The sequence below is a fragment of the Crocodylus siamensis genome, chromosome 1 (assembly GCF_052110815.1).
Source record: "Crocodylus siamensis isolate JL-2025a chromosome 1, ASM5211081v1, whole genome shotgun sequence".
Classification (NCBI taxonomy): Eukaryota; Metazoa; Chordata; order Crocodylia; family Crocodylidae; genus Crocodylus; species Crocodylus siamensis.
Genome location: NC_143395.1, coordinates 136,411,922 through 136,430,381, shown reverse-complemented (window position 1 = coordinate 136,430,381; position 18,460 = coordinate 136,411,922). Strand labels below are relative to the sequence as shown.

At 41.0% G+C, this 18,460-nt stretch overlaps 1 protein-coding gene across 2 annotated transcripts in view; it reads left to right on the top strand.

Annotated features, from left to right (window-relative positions):
- COG2 (component of oligomeric golgi complex 2) overlaps positions 1 to 12,828 on the top strand; it is a 45,492-nt gene extending 32,664 nt beyond the window's left edge. For both annotated transcript variants that reach the window (XM_090043759.1, XM_090043767.1), the window contains exons 10-18: positions 147 to 286; positions 3,370 to 3,431; positions 5,519 to 5,670; positions 6,655 to 6,855; positions 7,637 to 7,709; positions 8,057 to 8,199; positions 9,883 to 10,022; positions 11,430 to 11,610; positions 12,391 to 12,828. In XM_090043759.1, coding sequence (XP_089899885.1) covers positions 147 to 286; positions 3,370 to 3,431; positions 5,519 to 5,670; positions 6,655 to 6,855; positions 7,637 to 7,709; positions 8,057 to 8,199; positions 9,883 to 10,022; positions 11,430 to 11,610; positions 12,391 to 12,486 — 1,188 coding nt within the window. In that variant the 3' untranslated portion in view covers positions 12,487 to 12,828. The remainder of the gene's footprint in view (positions 1 to 146; positions 287 to 3,369; positions 3,432 to 5,518; positions 5,671 to 6,654; positions 6,856 to 7,636; positions 7,710 to 8,056; positions 8,200 to 9,882; positions 10,023 to 11,429; positions 11,611 to 12,390) is intronic.
- The last annotated feature ends 5,632 nt before the right edge of the window (positions 12,829 to 18,460 follow it).

The window sequence follows — 18,460 nt, the reverse complement described above, 5'->3', positions numbered from 1 at the left end:
CCAGGGATCTGGTGGCAGGGAGACTAAATGGTCACTTTGAGCAATGGGTGCAACTATAATTTAATATGCTTCAGGGCTTATGGGTTTCATTATTTAATAGGAGATTATGAATTGCAGTTGTCAGAACTTGTTTTTCCTTCTGACAGAAATACACCACAAGCATGGATTTTGTACGGAAATTTGAACGACAGTGTGGCTCGCAGGCCAGCGTGAAAAGGTTGAGATCTCATCCTACCTACCATAGCTTTAACAATAAGTGGAATCTGCCTGTTTATTTCCAAATAAGGTTAGTATTTATTCTTTACTTTTAAGGAGGGAGCAGAAGTAAAGTTGAACTCTAGCTAAAAAGCCCAGTCCTAGGTCAGAGCTCTTTTACTCCTGGAAGTTGCACTTGTCAGTTAAGAAGAGCTGTGTTGAAACCAGGTGAGCTTGTCTACTGCACTGCTCACCAGGGTATGGTAGTTATCTTGCATATGTGTCATTGAGCTAAACCAGTCAGAACCAGCCACATTTATACTGTGCTTTAGTTACATTGGTACATGGCCGATAAGACTGCCAGGTGCTGGTCTAGACAAGCTTTCAGACCTTTTGTTTACCTTGTGCATGTCAACCTTTGCTTCTCTAGTATTTCTGGAATTAGAGTGTTTGGTTGAGCAAAGTTCATGGAAGACATAAGTCTGCTGTTAGCAGGACTTTGAAGATGTGAGGGGTTGAATATGACATTGAGAGCTTTGTCACAGTTCTGTATCCCAGTGCATCTCTGCCTCCTGCTCTGATCACGTCTGGGCACTTCCTGAAGCGTAGTGTTATGCCTGTGCTTTTTCCAGAGCAGAGTCTTGCCGTTCTCCCACTTTTAGGCTGAATCCTGGGCTTACCGAACTTTGTACCAATCGTGTACCAATGCTATTCATCCAGCAGGTCTAATTGGACTGTGGTTCTTTACTCAGAGAGCTTGGGACTAGTGACCCAAAGCAGCCTTCTTAAAAAACGGAAGTTGTGTTTTCATCTTAACAATTAGTCTAGAACATAGGTAGTGTAAGAGTGGTGTCAATCATCTAAGAGGCAAGTATTTCTTAGGGTGATACTTTTTTTTGGACCAACTATGTAGCTGGGATAAAGTTAGACAGGTTTTTGAATTCACGACATCCTTTGTCAGGTCACGGGTTGATAAAGAGTGTTTTCCGTTCAAACGCTTGTCCAGCTCTATCCCAACCACCAAGTTGGTTCAATAAACGATAGCGAAGAAATCCTTGCCTCTCTCCAAAGCATAGCTAAGAGAGGATTTTTAAAACCGGTTTAAAACAGGTGCACACATGATTTTGCTGTCTAGCAGCTTGTCATCCTTTGACAAGAATTGTAGGTGGGTTGCTTTCACTTTACTCCCTTCAAACACTGTTGTGTGCCCTTCCTCAGCAGCATCTTTTCTCTTACCCCAGAAGTTCTTTGTCTCTGGTTTCCTGGACTCTGGTTCTCCTGTAAAGAGGGAGCTCAGATGATTAACCCAAGCTAGTGCCATGAGCTTAGCAGATATGCATGGTTTCTGCATTGTCTGGATATTTCTGTTGTAATATCTACCTATAGATAGCTATCTAAAAACTTTGTTTGCCTTCCTGCTTATGAGATATATAAAATTTACAGAGCAGCTCCATTTCCTTCATAAACTTTAAAATGTAATTTTGATTAAATGTTCTTGAACCAAAATTGAGGTTTCAGCATTGTTTCAATAAAACAGGAAAGGAGCTTTGGCATATCCCTTTGTCTGAAAATACTTTGCCTGTAGGACACCTGAGATCAGATGAACTTTTTTCCACTGATTAAAACAAATATAAAAAATAATTCCTTTTAGACCTTTGTGCTTTTGTTCAAGGTTGCTACTTAGCCATTCAGCTAAATGTAAATGATAAAATGATGGAAGTCATTTGTGAAAGTTATAAAGTTATTCATATCACTTCTGAATCTTGTGATGTGATTCAGGAAGATCATTGAATATTTATTGAATATTTCTTTTGCACAGATTCTGAAAATACTGATACATTAATTTCAAATCATGAATGGACATCAGGGAAACTATTGGTTTAAGCATGATTTTAGCTTTAGATTAAGTGTTGATATTCATTGACACATTTAAATTGAACAGGCTTTTTGATGGAAACCACTATGTGTTCTTAACGTTAAGATTTCTGTTGACTGTATAAGCTGAGAGAGAAAACTGCACAGAGGAGTTGCTGGGGCTGAAATAAATGCTTACGATGTTGTTAGGGAGCTTCTGCCTCATGGCACATTTGACAAAGGTCTTGGTAGTTGTCTAGTATTAAGTCATGTTTCTTGCTTTTAGAAAACATGAACATGCCTGTCACAGCTTGGTAGTTTATAAAGATAATGCAGTGTTGGGAATGCAGTATTTAATTGGTTATGATTAGAAAGAATATTAGCTTATACAGCTTATTGTGAGAAGATGGGAACTGCTCTTTGTGATCAGGCCTGTGGTCCAGTGCAGTATATCACATTTGTCATGGATGATGCTGGCACGCAGATGACACTTCAAAAGTTACTGCAAACTTTGTAGTGGGTAATAATGAACTTTTTTAGTGAAAATTGCATGGAAAAGTCTATACTGTGGAAATTGAAGCAAAAAATAGGCAAATCACAAATGACACAAAAGAGAAATTCTCCTAATAGACAAATATAAAAGGGCAGCTTTGCTTCATGGTAATTAAAGAAAATCTTGGTAAGAACCAACACACTGAAAAACAGGATGCTGGAGCTGCATAATGTGCTAGGCAGATAAGTACCTTGTGCCTGTGCACCCTGTTGAGGTAACAAATCTTGGAATGCAGGAAGGAACTGAAGGTTTTAATCCTAACTTTTCTGCTTATAACCCAAAAATCTATCTTCTTGGAAAAAAGAGGTCAAGGCATCCTGGGAGGAACTATTGATTTTTCTCAGGTACAGACCTGTTTGCAGAACCTTGTGCCACTGTTCATTAGCAAACATGTAGAAAGCTACAGACACCATAATCATGTGATGCACCTGAAGGTCAGCTAAAGCAAATGTGAGATGTGTTGACTTTTTTCAATGTGAAAACACTTAAAACTAAACACTTTTTTTCTCACTAAAGCTGAGGACTTGGCAATGTCTGTAAGGTGCCATTTTTTTTCTCAGAATGGTTAAAATTATAACTTTTATCACTTCCCGTTTATACTGTATAAGCTATATCTCAGCCTGTGAAATGTCACTGTTTCTCTTTCAAATCCTTTCCAAACCACAAACATTTTGGTTTTTTTATGTAGCTGACATGTAAGATATATGTTTAGACACCAGTTTAAATTGTTTTTTATCATTAACATTGAATATTTTTCTTTCCATCAGGTTTAGAGAGATAGCAGAGGCCTTAGAAGCAGCACTTTCTGATAGCCTAGAAGATGCACCAGGTAAATTTCCTGTGCTATGCCTACCAATTTTTATAGCGTCTATAAATTGTTACCAGGTAATGATGAAGACTGGTTGTTAATGACCAAATCTTAAATACTTAAAATCACATTTGTTCCTAGTAAGTCAGATGAAAAGGCTAAATTAAGTCAGTAAAATGTGCAGCATGATCTTTCTTTATACAATTCAGCTGACCTTTCTAAATTAGTGTAGGTCTCCTATGGGGGGAATTAGAAGGTTATGCCATCTGTGTGTACCTCTTGCTTTAGCAGCTGTAAGCTTGTAAGTAGGAAAGGAGGAAATAGCAGATTCTCTGCAGCATTTGTACTTGTTACACTTGGTGATGTTGGTGTCATACCAAGGAATTGCTTGTATGCCATGTTGGCTGTAAATTGGGAAGTAACAGTGAATTCATATCTATGGAGTGAATTTAAGACAGTGCATGGGTGGATCTAGAATTTTGAAAAGGGGCGTGCAGATGGTGAGATGCATCATCCCATATAAAACGACACATTTTTTTCCAGTTAGGATTAAAATAGAAGCTTTACTAATATGCTAGGGCATAGGTCTGTATTATTTAGTTTAAGATTGAAGCAAAAACAAGTATAATTTATTTGGAATGAGCTAAAAATTGTCTGCAGGGCTGTGAAATAGGAGTTACATTACTAGGAACAACTAAGAGACAGCACCATTGCAGAACAAAGGCTAGCTTGATTGGTGGAACATCAAGATCATTAAAAGAAGAGAAGGGCATAAACATTTGTGAAATGAAGAGTTTAGAAGGGGCCAGGTAGACTATAATGAGGCAAGAAGTCAAGAGACTCCCTTAGCACTGCCTGACTAGAAATGCTGCTGGCACTGCCAGGTAACTGGTTTTAAACTTTGGGTGGACCAGGAATTAGAGGGGTTCAAGTGCTCCCGTGCACTTCCCTGGATACACCCCTGGGAGGATGAATAATATTAAATAGGATTGAAGGAAACTGGCTGGTGGTATAAGAGTAGGACTTAATGCGCTTTTAGAATATGAAGAAGAGCCAGCTAAAATCAGCACTTTTATAAAATGAACTAGATTTTCTAAGCATATGACTGAGTTGAAAATCAGACAGCCAGGTTGTGGATGGAACACCCTGCTTTTGTTTCAAGTATTTATAATTAATCTGGAAACTAAGTGAGAAGTACTTAGCCCCCAAATAGTAAACTATTGAACAGTTGTATCAAAGCTGCTTAAAAGTGATTATATTATGGGTGTTACTTTTATGAGTTGTCAATAAATATTTGAAGTAGGCTCCTAGTACTGGCAGTTGCAACACTATAGCTTGTTGCAGTTGTCAGTACAGGGAAGGATTACTGTTTTGATTGGCAGCTTGTATGCACTTGGTCAACATTGTAGTTTTTGGGGGTTTGTTGTAATGTCCCTTGTGAAACCTGGGATTAGATAACATTTCCAGAACTGGTTTTCGTTATTTCATCAGATCACCAGGGACCTGATTTGCATTCTCACCACATTTGCCAAGGGATGTACTCTTATCTGCTGCCTTTATGTTGCACTTTCCTACACAAAATAGGGGTTCTTTGAGATCTACATCAGAGATGTCCAATTTGGGCTGGCCATGTGCTACATGAACTATATCGTGGGCTCCTGGGATTTCTCCCTTCCCCCCCCAACCAGCCCACTGCCCCATAGGCAGGGCAGGGCTGGTGGTATGTGGTCCCTTGACCCACTGGCTACACAGGTGGTGCACAGGCTCTTGCTGCAGTGGTGACACTCAGAACTCCAGGGCCCTCTCCTGCCACACAGCGATGAGAAAGACAGTTGCAGGGCCCACAGGCCACATGCTGGCCCCTCACAGGCTACCAGCTGGACAGCCCTAATCTAGAGGAATGTGGATCTGAACTTAAATAGTTCCCTTTAAACGTTCTTACTCAGTTATCTTTGCCACCTTCAGAATAATTTGTGACTGCTGAAGTTTAGAACGTTTCGATTTTTAGAAGTTAATAATAAAACAGTTTAAATACATTATTATAGGCTTTTAAAAAATACAATTTTGACTCATGATTAGTAACTTAACCTTTACTCTCTTGTCTTTAGCTGAAAGCTCATACTGTCTGTTAGCCACTCACATGGTGTGGGTGAGTCTTTTGAAGTGTTGGTCAGATCAGATTTTTCTACCATTACTAACACATCGTTTGTGGAAGCTTACCCTGCAGATCTTAGCACGCTACTCTGTGTTCGTTAATGAGGTAAGAAAATAGTACCTTTTTAGGTGAAGAAATGCTTATTGTTGCATTTTTAGTTAGGTCCATGACACTAAAAAAGGTACCACCGCAAAACATGTTCCGTGTTACTGGTGTGTCAGTACTGTTTCAAGAATGTTCTTGACAGCCTGTTCACCAGCTGGTCATCGTAAAAAACAGTTCAGTTGTTCACTATAGTGTTCACTTGAGTTCTGTGTTATAGCTGAAACAACTAAACTGCTGACCCTGTCACTTTATTGCTGGGAAATTATTCATCAAAGCCTGTAGTGTTTAGAGCAATGATTCTCAATCAGGGTGTTGTGAGATCCTTTTTAAGGGTGCACTGGTAGGTGTGCAAACACCTATATATGTTTTCAACACCATGGACTACTATATGAAATCTCTGTGAATCATTCTGACCTGTTGTGGTCTTTCTGAGTGCTCTGCAACAGAAGAATTGTTCTATTATTGTTTCATAACCAAAAATGAGTGAAAGCTAAGGGCTTACATTCTCTGATGGGTGCCGTAAGTGTAAGGTTATGATATATTTTTACAAAGGTGAAAGTAACATAACTGTCGCATTTCTTTACAAAATGGAAAAAAAACATAAAGTCATGACCCTTATGCCTTCTTCCAGTACAGTCTAAACTCAGGCACAGTGATATAACTTTGAACATCCTGTTTTATGGACTTGACTCCAATACCAAATTTTTACATGCGTCTTTTTAAAAGAAGGTATATTTGAGTTTTATGTAATGCAGCTCTTGGGTGATGCTGTGAAGGGTCAGACTCTTTGAGGTCTTAGGTTTGTGTTTAAAAAACATGATCCTGAGAAAACAGGAATAAGCTTTGTGTTGATTGCTGATAACTTGTAAGTATATGTTATTGGGGTGGGGGGAAAGATGGGAGGCCTGCCCACATCAGAGTTGCATATCCAGCTTGTGAAACCTTTTCTAAGAAGGATGCTCATTGTTCATTCTGATATCACAGCTTTTGCTCAGGCCTATCTCTAATGAAAGTACAAAGGACAACAAAAAATCTGTGGCAACCATTAGCAAGGAATCTGTTGTAAACCTGAACTCAAATGAGGATCAGGGAAGTGTCCCTTCTCCAGAAGCACAGCCTTTACCTTCTATATCCAATATTCAGCTGGTGTATGTAGCTGCAGATCTGGAGAAACTTCAAGAGCAGGTTTGTGTGTTACTGTACGTACATGAAAGCTTTATTTGACTGCATGTTCATACTGTTTGGCAGTGTTCATAACTTATTAAATATTTACCAGTGTTGAAGCTAGCACAGTCTACGTTTAGGAGATATTCAAAGGACTGAAGCCTTACAGAGGCTGTTTTATATTTAATTTGGATCTTACAGAGAAACTAGTCTCTGAGAAACTAGTTCAAGTACAGATAATTTTAAGGTTCTAGCTTCTCAGTATAACACTGTTTTGATAGTTACTATACCAGCTGCTGAAACCAGGAATTTTGTTCCTTTTTGGTATCAATGAGCTAGGCTCTCACCTCTCAGTGTGATATCAGTTGTCAGAAAGACTAGTATTCAGGGACATCGTACACGATTGGGTTCCATGTTCCAACACATTAGTAGTTTAAACAGACATTTACTGTTTTACAAGTCTCACAACTAGCTTACATTTTGCACATCCGCTGTACTTTCAGTTGATTCAGGTGAAGTTTCCCAAACCCTTGAATGAACAGACTTGCTTTGGAATAATGTTGTTTTATTAGCTTGAGATGTTTTGCATTGGGGATGGAAATGGGAGAAGGCACTGAATATGTAATACTTTATTGTCATGTCACACTTTGATCATGTTAATTCCCATCTAATAGTAAGTAAAATACAGACATTGATTTAACATAGCCCTCTCTTCTTTTTAATTTATGACATATTTGCAGAACTTAAAAAAACAGAGCCAAATACATTCATAACGGGTGGTTGTATGTGTGTTTTTGTTCAGCTTCCTGAACTCTTGGAAATAATCATACCAAAACTTGAAATGATTGGCTTCAAGAATCTATCCTGTATCACAGGTAAAGCTGTGGGTTTGACTTTTAGCCATTGCTAATTTTTTTAGCCATAGCTGTTAACTAAAAATGGTCTTGATGGGAACCTCCAGCTTCAGAAAAGTTTCCACTGATCTGGGGAGGAGGGTCGGGTGTTGAAACTGAACTGGCTATGAAATAAGCTGTTAGTAGATAGTTCTCCAAATTGTGTAATACCATATATAGATATGAACTGCAGTAATACCAGGGTTGTGTGTTGAAGGTGTTGCATCTTGTTCTGGGACATTGGGAATGGGAAAAGTTGCATCAGTTTGCTAATCTTTGTGGTTGAGCAAGGTAGCTCAGTTTACACCTCAGTCTTTGTACTTCAACAGGAGCCTTAGAAGACTCGAAGGCTTCTTTATCAGCCTGCATGCCCACTTTGAATGATAGGATTATTCAGGATTTAAGTGAGAACTGTTTCAGTTACCTGAAAAGTGCCCTAGAAGTTCCAAGGCTCTACAGGAGAACGAATAAGGTAACAACAATGCTTGTGAAAAGAATGCTTTTATGAAAAATTTAGACTGTGAATGTAATCAGACGATGATTCAGAGTTCCTATCAAATGTATCTATAAGAGCTTGCAATAACCCCCTTCTATGAGTACTTCATATTTACCAGCTGGCTCAATTATTAAAATAGTTAAAACCTACTGTCAGTACAGACTCCCAGTACATCTGTCACAGAGTAAATTAGCTCTGTTCTGTAAGAAAAGTGAAGTGGACACACAATGCACAGCCTTACACCAATGTAAGTCACTCCGCTCCTGGGGTAGAGTTACCCTGCAGAAAGTTAGGAGTAACTATACACTGGTAGATGGTCACATGTCCACTCTGCTAATCATTTTCAGATAACCCAACCTTCTGGTAACGGCAGACTTGCTCCCCTGCCAAGCACTGTAGTAGTGCATACTACAAGCAACATGCTTAGGAGGACTGGTCATGTATCTGTTCCTTGCTATGGAATAAACTTACTATTGAGTAAAATGTGATATTCTGTAATAATTGTGTTTAAGCCACCAATGGCTGGGAACCTTCAAGAACGGTTTTTTTCCAGAACCAGATGTATAGTTTTGTCCAATGTACTGCAGCCATCTGTACACTTGTAGATATTTTTTGCTAAGAGGGGAGATTGTCATGGTCATGAAAAGTGACCTCCCATCTCCTCCTCAGATTTAGTTCTCATCTTCCCAGTCAAACTTCTCCAGAGCTGAAGATGAAAGTGCATTGGCTCTACCACTGCTCTACCTGTTCTGTGAACAAATGAGAAACTTTAAACTGTGGAGCTGTCAAACCTGTTCATTTAGTGCAGGAGTGTCAAGCTCATGTGACCCCACAGGTCAGATGAGTGGTGTGGGGCCAGTCCATGGGCCAATTGAATGGCATGTGGTAGGTCACTGGCACGTGGCTGGCCCCACAGTTGGGCCGTGGTCCTGCCCTTATTCCTCCCTTACCCCCTCTTTCCCCTCCCCCCGCTTCCCGCACAAGCCAGACCAGCACATGTGGTACTTGCTGTGGCCAGTCAGGACCCTGTGCCACATGGTGCCTGCTCCAGCCAATCCAGGACCCCCCACTGTACGTGGTATCTTCCACTGAAGTATCCGGTGGGCAGGGGGGAGCGCGGTGCACCACGTGCAGCATGGGTTCCAGGTCAGCTGGAGTAGGCGCTATGTGCCCTGGCCCTGCACACACCACATGTAGTGTGAGGGTCAACTCCAGACCCAGAGACAGCACAAGGGTCAGATGGTGGGTTTCTATGGCTGATCCGGTCCACAGGCTGCATCTCTGACAGGCCAGAGTTAGGGAATATCACATTTTCCAGGAGTGGGTAGAAAGCAAATATTAGTTGCAGGGGGGCACTGCTCTTCAGACAGTAGTTTGCCACATTGTTACAACCAGCAGGTTCCCTGTTTGCTGCTACTTAATGTTACTCAAGATTTTCTGGTTTGTTGGGTAATTGTGTGACTCTTTCCCTTTCCTGAGCATGGAATCTTATGTGCCAGATTGTTATCAACAAAGTCTGCCTTGGACTTATGTGTCTTGCATTTGGGCTTATGTGTCTTGCATTTGCGTTACACACGGTAATACTTGGCACTAAAGTTTTTAAATAACAGAATATTTATCTCTTCTTTTCCCCACCTTGCTTTCTACATCATCTACCAGGAGGTACCAACTAAAGCTTCACCATACGTAGACAGTGCTCTGAAACCTTTTTATCGACTGCGGAGTGAGTACAAAGATATATTGAAACAGCCCATGGTTCATCAGTGGTTGGAAGGTGCCTTCTCTGAAAGCACACAGAAGTAAGTAAAAAAGAAGTAGAGTCGTATATAGAACAATAACATTATTAGCTGAAATTCTGATGCGTTTTGGTTTGTCATATCTGAAAAATTATCTATAATTTAGTGCAGTTGTAAAAATAAGGCAAGAATTAATTGCTCTGTCATAATAATATATCTGTGCAAACATAGTGTAGTCTGTGTAAACAGGATGCAGGCCTAAGGGTCAGCAGATTTGGATTCTTGTTCATAGCTTTGCTTCCAGCAAGCTACTCAACCTGGGCTTAAGCACACATGCATTGCTTAGGCCCTTTCTACGTGTTACAGGTTTAGCGCAATTAATTGATTAATTCCATGATTACATGGAGACCAGTTATATCTACAAAATAACTATCATACAATAAAAATCTCCAACCAGCTTTAAAGTTAGACCTCAAAAACACATACTAGCTTTATAGCTGGTTGCTACTGAGCTTTAATTTGCACATGTAGAGCTCTCTCCCATGCATTGGGAGCCCCATAAGCTGATGGGCCTCCCAGCCTCAGGGGTACAAACCTGGAGCCCTGGGGATCACAGCTGCTGTGATCCCCAGGGCTCAGGTGTGTGAAGCCCCTAGGCCCACATGGGGCTCTGAGTCTCAGCTCTGCTTCCTGCATGGGACCCAGAGACCCCACAGCTAACAGGGTCCCAGTTCCTGGCTGCACCTCACACACAGTGAGGACCTGAAGCCCTGTCAACTGCAGGGTCTTTGGGTCTTGGCTGCACATGGTCCCCCATGGCTTGAAGCCACTTCAGCAAAGGGGCCTCCCGGCTGTGGGTGCCTGCTTTTTGCCCATGCAGGGTGAGCCCAGAACCAGACTCCCCCTACACTGGCAATAAGGCATGAGTCAGGTTCAATACACAATCCACAATCACGTGGCAAGGCAGATACGTAGCGTGGCAGGAGGAGTAATTGTGTGGATCACACATTAGTTCCAGTTGCACCTTTAGCTGCATGTTTGGAGGGAGCCTTAGTGTTGCAGTGCTGAGCTAACACAAGAACCCGTCTCATTTTCAGAAGTGAATGAAGTGCTCTGGAACCCCTCACTGACTGGTAGCGGACAGCGCTGAAGTACTTTTAAAAATCTGTGCCTTAACCTTTCTGTGTTGCCTTTCTCTTCATCTTAAACTGGATTTAGTGGTTACCCACTTTTTTAAAATGGCTTTGAGATTTGGGAATGAAGCTCTTAATATTTTTAGTGTTTTATTAAGTATTTCATAGTTAAAAATGGAAAAAGGTTCAGGTATCAGCCATCTCAAAATGTTTGAAGTCTAGAAATGATATTGGTGGGGGGGTTCTCTTTTGCGCTGTTGTATGCATGGTGTGTTGTATGACGTGCATGTGTATGTAAGAGCTTAACTCTCTTTCTCATTACTCTGTCTTTACTCAGATATTATGAAACTGTATCAGATGTTTTGAGCTCTGTAAAGAAAATGGAAGAGAGCTTGAAAAGGCTGAAACAGGCAAGAAAAACTGTAACTCCAAACAATGTTGGTTCAAATGGGGGCATGAGTGATGATAACAAAATCAGACTACAGTTAGCCCTGGATGTTGAGTACTTTGGGGACCAGGTAAGGTGCAATAGGAGTAAGTTTCATTGTAATGGAATTACTATTGCAGAGTATTTTGTGGCCTAACTTAATTGTTCAGTTTTATTCGGATTGACTAGAAAGAGCTTTCAGTAGAAATGTCTGTGCTGGATGAGGTTTCTCCTTTAAACCTTTGAGCTTTTCCTGTGCTGCAGAAACTTGTCAGATTTATCATAAGTGTTCCTGTTCCAGAGGGGGCAAACCTAAGGCCAGTCAAAATACTTTTCTGAAAGTCCAGAGTAAGAGACTGTTCCCAGAACAGCCAGTGTTTATAGCAATCCCCTGGGTACCAAAGTTCCCAGGTTCAAACCCCAGCTTTGCTTGCCTGTTCTGGGCTGGATGGGTGTCTCTGTCTTTCATGCTCTAGCCAGAAAATTCATCTGAGAAAGCTGTATTAAAAATCATTGCACGCTTCCATACAAAAAATCAGTGTCATCAGCATTTTGTGACAAAAGCATTTGACTGGAAAAATTCCCGCTGGCTCTAGTGATGGATGGCCTGGAAAATGTAAATGTTTGCCTGAAAAATGTGTGTATGTTAAGTGAAAAGAGATAACAGAACAAAGTTTGGAGAGGAGCCTTTTTATGGAAAGCATCATTTGCTGGGATGGCATTTGCTTCAGGTCAGCATAAGGCAAAGTTTCATATGGTCTTTTCTAATTTTTTTCTAGTAATATGATGCCAATTAGTAAGGTGTCATCCGCTAATCCCACAAAAGCGGAAAAAGGGCAACAATTTAATATTTTTCCTATGGCTTTTTTAGATGCAAAAGATGGGATTGCAGACAAGTGACACAAAAAGTTTTTCAGCTCTCACAGAGCTTGTTCAAGCTGCCAAGGATCAGGCTGCTGTGGAATAATAGCCTTAAATATTTTGGAAAGCATATGAAGATGAACCATGTCTCCAAAAGACGGGGGAATTGTTTTACTGTTCTCTCTCAAATGCTGTTTAGCAACAAAGTGCTTCCTGACGTATTTCCTGCAACAAGTCAATGCACCTTTTGTCAAGATACAGACTTGTCTGACCAAAAACACCACCTAAGAGAGCATATACCAGTCCTTCCATTGTATGGAAGACGATTTGAAGAGTTCTAAATGTTTTATTGTAGAATAAAAACAAAAAAAAGTCTTTATTTTTATTATAAATCTTACAATATGGAAGAATTGATTTAACGTGATTAAAATAAATATGTAATGAATTCTGTCTTTCTAATTGTATCATTTGTGTGGGAGGAGGTTTGGCGCAATGGACTCTGTGGTTCTAGGGTTTTTTCAGTTAAAGGCCCCTGGCAGGCATGCAGTTAAAGCTATGATGGGGTCTGATGCAGTTATATTTCCAGCCATGCCAAATGGGCATGGCAGGAGATACAATTGTGGGATCAAGCATCAGATCCCATCACACCTTATTGCTGGTACAGGGGGAGCCCAGGATATAGATCTGGAGCTCCTCTTAAACCAGCAAGTACCAGGCTCCCATGGCTGGGATCCTCATCAGCTGCTGGGCTCCCAGCCATGTGGGGACACCATGCACCTCTGAAGCTGGAGGACATCAGCTGGTTTGTGTAATAACTTTGTGGCTTACTCCTTGTTCTGTCACAGCATCAACTGTATTAACATGTAGTCGGGTAACTTCTTGAGACATGATTACAAGATTATTCACATCTTAAGTGTAACATGTGCCAGGGACCAGAATAAAAAATGAAAGAATCAAAAGCTCTTATTGTCCCTTTAGCTGGATTTGTCTTCACATCTTGTATATAGAGTAGTTTCTTATTATCCAGAAGGATACTAGGGTACTTCACAGATCATAAGATCTCTTCATCTGCCAGTAAAATGACTAATTTTCAGTTTTGCTAGGGATGTATAGGTTGGCTTGAAATTGTAGTTGAAATTTTAAATCCATTTAGAAATATTAAACTGACAAAAAGTTAGTGCCATAGCATGCTGAATACAATCTGAACACATCAGATCTGGCTATTTCAGTGGAACAAGTATTGTGTTTTTAGGAACTGTGACTGAAAATTGAAGAAAGAAATAAAAAATTGCTGAGTGGAGTTCAGATCTCAGCTTAACCTATGAAGATCTGAGAATAGTTTTGGGATCTGGTTATATGGAAAACTAAGTACAGTCGGGAGAAATGCATAACTGAGATCAGCAGCATTTGAGTGAGATCTGTCTCCTTGTAAATGAAGGGAAGATGTTTTCCCATAATGGGTTGTTGATACTTCCAGGAAAACGGCAAAACCCACTTCTCTTAATAGGCATTTGGGAAGACTGGACACATACAAATGGAAAAAGATTGACGTGTTCTAGGTATCTTACGATGTGAGTGTGTAGTGTCTAATTTTCTGTGGGAGAGGTTTTAAAGTGGAAATTTTTAACAGATCGTATTATTACAAATATATGAACATTTTAAAGTTTTTGGAAAGGTCCAGAAGACTGACTTAAGTGCAGCTCCTCTTCACAAATTATAGAAGACCCTAAAGAGATCTGATCTTCATGCAGTAGTAGAAGCAGCAGTTTGGTTAGTGCAACTCTCATACACTGACCGATGCCAAAAGAAGCAACACTGTGGTACTTACCTTGTTGCTAACTCAAACATATATGATCTTTAATGTCCTGGTTGAAGACAATTTGGTGTGCCTTTGCATTATGCTAAAATTGGATTTTGTGTTTAAAGTGAGCTGTGCGTGACTGCTTCCTAGGTTGCTCTTTTCAAATACAAGTGGGGGGGGGTTGTTTTTTTTAAAAATAAAATACCACTTTAATTTTTCCATTCCCTGGTTATAAGTGTCAGCTTCCCACTGAGTTTGAAATACAGTGCGCAACACTCTAAAAGAACAAAAGAATATGCTGGTTTATTTTGGCAGTTGTAATGGCTTGTACCATTCCCCTGTGAACACTTTTAAAATGAAACTTGATAGGACCTGGATTAAAATATTATCATCTCGATGCCAGTGAAATAGTGGAAAGTCTTGTATGACTACTATCCTCTGATTGCCATTTAAATTGCAGTCTGCAAATCTTTCAAAAATTGAGGCATTGTCACCTTAGTGCCATGAGAGTTGGCCATATCTGTTAGCTAGAAGTATGATTTCCTGATTATAGGACATTGAATTCAGTAAGATTAAATGATCTTGGTGACTCTTCATAAAATGTAACTCTTAAAATGATAGTTCTCCAGCTGTGGCACTATTACATTGTTATTCTAGCTTGTAATGTGTTGAATTTGTTTTGGAGTTGCATATGTATAACCAAACAGAAGTTGGCTTTTGGTAATTGTATAGCACCACCCATCTGATGATCATATTATAGTACTTTACAAAGTTGAGAAAGTTATCTCAGTTTACAGACATAATGATGGGTACAGAAGTTAAGCCACTTGCCAGAAGTCAAATAGTCAAGAATAGAACCGTAGGTGATCTCTGCCACAAACTCGTGGTTCTTCCCACTAATATTTTTCTGTGAAGAATATATATGGATTTAAATCTTCAACTACATTACTGAAGGAACAGTGAATCCCAGGGCCTGTATGTGTAGGGTGAGCATACGTCCTGGTTTCCCCAGGATAGTCCTGGATTTTGAAAGCCAGTCCTAGCTGGCTGACAAAAAAATTGAGTCCCACAATCACAGGGGTGCAGGCTGGCAGGGAGGTGGAGCCTCATGGTACACCAGGCAGCTCCACTTCCCAAGCAGACTGCCCCTATGCCTCTGCCTGCCAACCTCTGTCACTGTCTGCAGCAGTGCCACCGAGTGGGGCGGGGGGGATGCAGTGTCCTGCGTGTCCCAGATTTCCTTATGGTCACCATATGTGTGTGCTACTGAGTGCTGTTGGAGGAGTATTTTAGTTTGTTTCTCTACATCTTCTAAAATCAGAGAGGCTGGAATAATCTATAAAGGGGGGAATAGTAAGGTGAGACTGGTACCTTGTGGCTTTTTGCTTTGCTTTGCCAAACCTTTGATTTCTACAGTCTTAAGCTGCTACACTTACAAAATTCAATTTAGCTCTTTTTCTACCAAAGACCAGCACAGCATAAGATAAACAGCAGTCATAGCAATGTTATGCAACATTGTTATCTTTTTATTATCTGTTCTTTTTTTGATTGAAGAATGGTGAATGGTGAAACCAGAAGAAATTTACAGAACCTCTCCATAAGATGTCATCTGAACAAGGGACAGCTGAGACATGAAATGGCCTCTTTGAAAGCAGTGTAGCAGAGCACAGTTTCCAAATATTTACTATACCTTTCAAAACTAAATCTTTCCACCCCCTGAGACCATGTTCAGTTATAAGGGATCCAGACTATGCTTACTTCTAGCCCGATTGTAGGGTTTGTAAGCATCTTCTGAGTTAAATAATTGGTAGTTTTAAAAGCCTTAATGGACTTCTTTGTGGAGTTTCCTGTATTCTCTTTTTTTGATTACAGAAATTTTTCCTTGGGATACAGTATATTTTGTAGGGAGGGGACAGAGAAAGAGGTAGCTATAAATGACATTTGTGTTGTGGTAGAAAGTAGGGCTGTGCAAAGCTTCGGTCACCGATTCGATTTGGATTTGGAGATTTAGCCTCCAAATCGGGCTGAATCTCCTCCAAATTGAATCGGGAGACTCATTAAAGCTCTGAATTGGTTCAGAAAAGATTTGGAGGTTCAGATCACCCAGGGAGAGGCAGACACAGCTGAGTGGCTGCGGTTTCTCCCACAGCTCTTCCAACTGTGTCTGTCTCCCTGGGCTGGGGGAACCACAGATGAAGCCCCCCATGGCTGCCCTGCCTGGCCTCAGCCTCCTAGCACTTAAAAAAAAGGCTTGCACTCACCAGCTGGAGCAGTCACCCAGAGCCTGGCAGTGGTCAGCCCCATGGGCCAAACTCTCAGACAGCTCACAGCACCCTACTGAGCCACACTGCACCTGTGCCATGAGACAGCTGCTGCATGGGTGCCAGGCATTGGGGGGTGATCCCCACTGCTCCACACTGCACTGGGGGGCTGTGCCACAAGCACCAAGAAGCCCCAATCACCACTACTGCAGCCAGTGAGTGTGGAGCCTTTTTTTAAGTGCCGGGGGACTGGGCAGGGGATGAGGCCAGGCAGGGCAGCCATGGGGGCTTTTCCCGCCATTCCCCCAACCCAGGGAGAGGCAGGCATAGCTGAAGAAGCTGCAGAAGAACCTGAAGCCACCCAGCTGTGCCTGCCTCTCCCTGGCCAGTCCAGATCACTGAATCTCTCCAAATTGGTGCCGAATCTTTCAAAGCTAATTTGGCCAAATCAAATGGGGACAGTGATGCAAATCACCAAATCGAATCACTGTCCTCCAAATCGGCTGAATCCAAATTGCATGTTCCCTATTCACACAGACCTAGTACAGAGGCTTTTTAGAAGAGGAAGTTTTTTACGGTGCTTCATAAAAGTTGGTCAGACTCTAGTTTCATCTAATCTCCAAAAGAAGATGCGACAGATCAATGTGGTATGCTTTTTTCTGCTTCTTTCTTCCCCAGTTCTCTTCTTCCATCAATAATTATACTTCTGAAAGTGTGAAAACACTAGCAAAAATGGTCTCATTTTAAAAAGGAAATAGCTTATAACTGCATTTCTGTACTAAATTTTTCAATTAGCTCAGAGCTTAAGTACTTCACTGTGAAATCCTGTTAAAAGAACAGTAGACCTGTCTTTTCCAAATGTGTCAGCTGCCAGTGCATGGTTCCCTACATGTCATTCTGTGGACTATTGGTAAGCCATAGACCTCCCCAGCGAAACCACCGTATTAATTAAACCTGGGATTTTTGGAATGTGCACAAAGAAGGGCATTATTGTACTAATAAGAAAAAGCTGAGGAAGGTAATAAGAAAAAAACGAGGATTATAAGCAGTTACTAAGTTGGAGATAATGTGGTAATGTCTGAGTCTGGATAAGTGAACAGGAGCTCGTGGAAAGAATGTGTTTACAAGGGGGCTTAAGTTTTTATATTACTCCCCTGTTAATAAAGTGCTAGGGTTTTTTGGGTTTGGGATTTTTTTTTTTTTTGATAAATGGCTGCTGTTGTTAATAGTGTGCTTATGTGGCATGCTGTGCAGTTGCATAATGTGGAGTACCATAGGGTACCCAATCATTCACTCAGTGACTCCTGCACAAATGCATTTCAGCATAGGAGTCAAAAGATAATAGCTTCTTCTAATTGCCAGCTCTGCAAATCACCCATGAGCATGAAAATCAATATTGGCTTCTGCTGGCTTGGGCATCATCACCGGTACTAAAGATTGTGCAGCTGGCACTGAGTCCTGTTGGTGCCTGAGCCAGAAAAGAATTCATGTTTCTATGCTATGGTTTTACTGGATTTCTAGGAAGAGGTGTATAAAATCAAGTAAAAAATGTAACAGGCACTGGGACCCAAGCTGAGGAAGATGGATTTTATTTAGTCTCTCCTGGTTCTTTAAAACCACTTTCATTCTTGCAGTGCATGAGCCAGCATTTGTCCATTCCCAGTTTTGATTAACTCCCTTGCCTCTCTCAGTACATCTTTCCTTTCCTCTGCATGCTCCTTTTTCCTTCCCTCCCTGTGACACTGCTCCATGGGCACACTGTTCCATGCAGCTCCTGGAGGGCTAGGTGCTTTTTCCCTGGTCATGCAAGGGCAGAGCAGGGATTCACCCAACCGTGTACAATTTCCTGAGTACTATTATTGCTGTTTCTTTCACAGAACTCCCTAGCAGCATAGCTGGGAGAGTTCAATTTTCTGAATACATTATCCTCCTCTCCCCTTTCCCCACATATACATATCTCAGTCCTCCCAAGAAAAATTAAGCCATTTGTGGGCTAAAATTTCTGGCTATCACTGATG